Raw genomic sequence first — 3035 nt, forward strand, 5'->3', positions numbered from 1 at the left:
CTGCTGAAATGCAAAGCAGTGTTTAGTGCTCTGCCAGATAAGAGAAGATCTGTTCCTTACTCAGAGATACTCTTTAAAAATACTTTTCTTCTCTGAAAGCCTAGTGATATGTATCACAGTAAATGACAATTAGCTTCTAAACTTCTGGTTCATCATAAACAGTTTTGACTTGTTAGGTGTGTTTAAAATAAACAAACTCCAGTGAGGTGTGACTAAGGAAATCTGAAGGCTACTGCGTACTTGTGTGGCAGGAGCAGATTACAAATAGGGAAAATGGGGTAAACTGTTTTTTTTCGTGTTAGTTGGAGTTAGGGAGTTATAACATGCATTATCTGCCCTTGTAGGTTTAAATGTGGGGGGGGGAGGGGGCGCGGAACAGTAACAAAGATGATATGGTTACTGGATATGGTGTTTTACAGGGAAATTACAAGAGTAATTTCAAATGGATATAACATGAGTATGAGTGTTACATGGGAACAGAATTACTAGAGCTTGAAACCAAGAGGGAAGTATGGTGATGAGAGAAGTAACACCCGTTTAGTGAGCTCTAGCATATTGTTTCTCTGTTATAAAGAAGTATCCTGCTAAATAAGTAAAATATAAACATACCTTTTTAAAAGGTATTTTGAACACTCTCCTTGACAGGACTTTAGATAAAGCATTGGATAATTTTAAATGTAAAATCCTGGGCAGTTTAATAAAGAAAAATTACAATGAATGTGTTGAGGTGTTCTCAGTTTTTTCAGACAGTAAAATGACTCTTAAAAACACTTCGGGGTTTTTTTGTGGGTACAGGTGTTAATGGTGTAAGACAACTCCATAATATCTATATTAGGTTATTTTTGCAAAAACATAATGCTGATAGGAAGACAGTGGAAGAAAAACAGCACCAGTTTCTTAAACCCTAATGAAACAAGAAAACCCAAACAAAAAAGATGAAACCCATATGCTTCAAAATAATAGCCTGCATCTAGAGATCACCACTGAGAGGTAGAAGCTTAACTTCAGGATTTTTTCCTTTATCGTGAAGTAATGGATACTTCTGAATTAGACATATTCTCTGTGATAAAATTATGAATGTAGAACCAATAACAAATCTTGTCCTTGTAAAATTTAGCAGTGAGACCTTGGGACTCTTAATTTTCAACAGCTTGTGCTACTTCAGTTCTACTGAAAATGGTAGTAGCAAGTTTCCTCTCAGCGCTGATTAACAGTTGGGGGTGTGGGGGGAAGAAATTGCATCTTTTTGTTATTTTTCAGCTAGCAGCTAGTACTGTCTGAGCAAAAATAGTAATCATTATATTTATTTTCATTAATAGGATGTAGGGTTTTTTTCCTAGGTGCTTACCAGCTAGTTGAGGCTTTGACAAATTCAGATTATTTTTTTATATTGATTTTCAGAAGTGTTTCAAGGAGCTACTTTTAATAAGTCATTGGAAAATTAGTTTCTTCAAATACTTGCAAATTTGAGATTGGTTTCAGTTCATACATGGTTAAAAACAGTAAAAAGTTTAAGTTGTCTTTCCTACTAAGTGAAACATTCTGTAAGTGTGTGTGGTGTGTATGATGTAGGAATCTTATGAATGATTGTTGCATATCTAGAGCTCCTTAGAAAAAAAAAGTATGAGAAATTAGTAACTTCTCATATGGAATTTGAGTAAATGACCCTTATTCTCTTTTATTCTTTTTTTTCGCTTAGGAAAAAGTAAATAAAGCAAGGATTTCAGTAACATAACAGGAAAGACTTAACATTTTTTTTTGTGAAGCAGTTATGTTTTTCATGTTGGCAGTGTTAAGTAGATAAAATGCCCTCTTCGGAAGTGAAAAGAAGTTTCTCCAAATCTCTCTTTTCCAGTCCTCTTATTTCGTTGACATTCTCTGAATTCAAAGGACTGTAGGTAGCATTTTGCAACTGAAATACATAGAGAAACAAGTAGTTACTGATGATGCATTGATTTACTGTTAAGATTTGAAGGCCTATAACATCAGAGGACTCTTTGCACTATAATTTTTCACCGTCACTGAACTTGCATTTTTTTCTGTGAGGTATATATGCTGTGGTCTAATCCCTCATGTTAACTACTGTTGTTTAAACTCTGCTCTGAAAATACTTACATACACTGTATCAGTGTAGAATAATGCCAAGTTGGTGTTAAAAGAGTTAAAATTCTGAAAACTGACTGTAGACATGTAAGGTTTCCCCACCTCCCTCATTATGAACTCAAGTTAAAAGTTAACTCAAGTTAATGATCTCTCACCCCACCTTCCTTGGGCTTCTTTGTTTACAATACCATTCTTGTTTTATATACGTTTTCTTTAAAATTTTACTTACAGTGAGTACACACTGATTATCCTGGAATATAGAGAGCTTAAGAATTACTGTCAGAGGAAACATTCCTTGTGAAGGTTCAGTTAAGTGTCTTCAGACAATGCTAAAATGCAGATAAAAAGGTCTTTTTAAACCACATCTGACTGGCATTTTTGGCTTGAAACAAATGAATATGTGCTAACCACTCTAACTATTCAGAAATAATTTTGTGACTAAGACACCTGACATATACATAGACACTTGTGAACAGTTGTTTTTACTTGCAAGGAATCTCTAGTAGTTAGCTAAATCCCTGATGTCGTTAGGGGTTGGAATATCTGATCTGTTTTTCAGCTAATGCTGTATTTCTAGCCTTTTATTAAGGTTACTGGTATTAAAGTGCAGTTGCAACTGTCCCTAAAGTGTGAAATGTTTTGAGAAGTCCATTAATCACACTCCTGGGAGACAGTCCCTTTGTCTACTTAACAACGCTTAATTTTATTATAGGGTGTATACTTAAGCTAATAATCTGTAGATTGCAATGTAGAACTTACTGCACAGTTTTAATATTAAGGTTTGAATGTCTAGTTTTAGAAGTATAAATAGAATAGCATATTGTCTTTATCTCCAAAGGCATTATATTGTACTTCTAGCAAGTGCACCGACAGAAAAACAGCGACTAGAATGGTGAGTATAATGCTTGCTGTTTAAAACAAAACCTGCTGAA

General features: G+C 34.4%; 1 protein-coding gene across 1 annotated transcript in view; it reads left to right on the forward strand.

Annotated features, from left to right (window-relative positions):
* LOC104490169 (poly(A) polymerase alpha) overlaps window positions 1-3035 on the forward strand; it is a 33699-nt gene that overhangs the window by 15184 nt on the left and 15480 nt on the right. The window contains exon 12 of the mRNA XM_010132422.1: window positions 2942-2995. Within this exon, the coding sequence (XP_010130724.1) occupies window positions 2942-2995 (54 nt within the window). The remainder of the gene's footprint in view (window positions 1-2941; window positions 2996-3035) is intronic.

Source organism: Buceros rhinoceros, unplaced genomic scaffold (assembly GCF_000710305.1).
Source record: "Buceros rhinoceros silvestris isolate BGI_N320 unplaced genomic scaffold, ASM71030v1 scaffold8660, whole genome shotgun sequence".
Lineage (NCBI taxonomy): Eukaryota > Metazoa > Chordata > Aves > Bucerotiformes > Bucerotidae > Buceros > Buceros rhinoceros.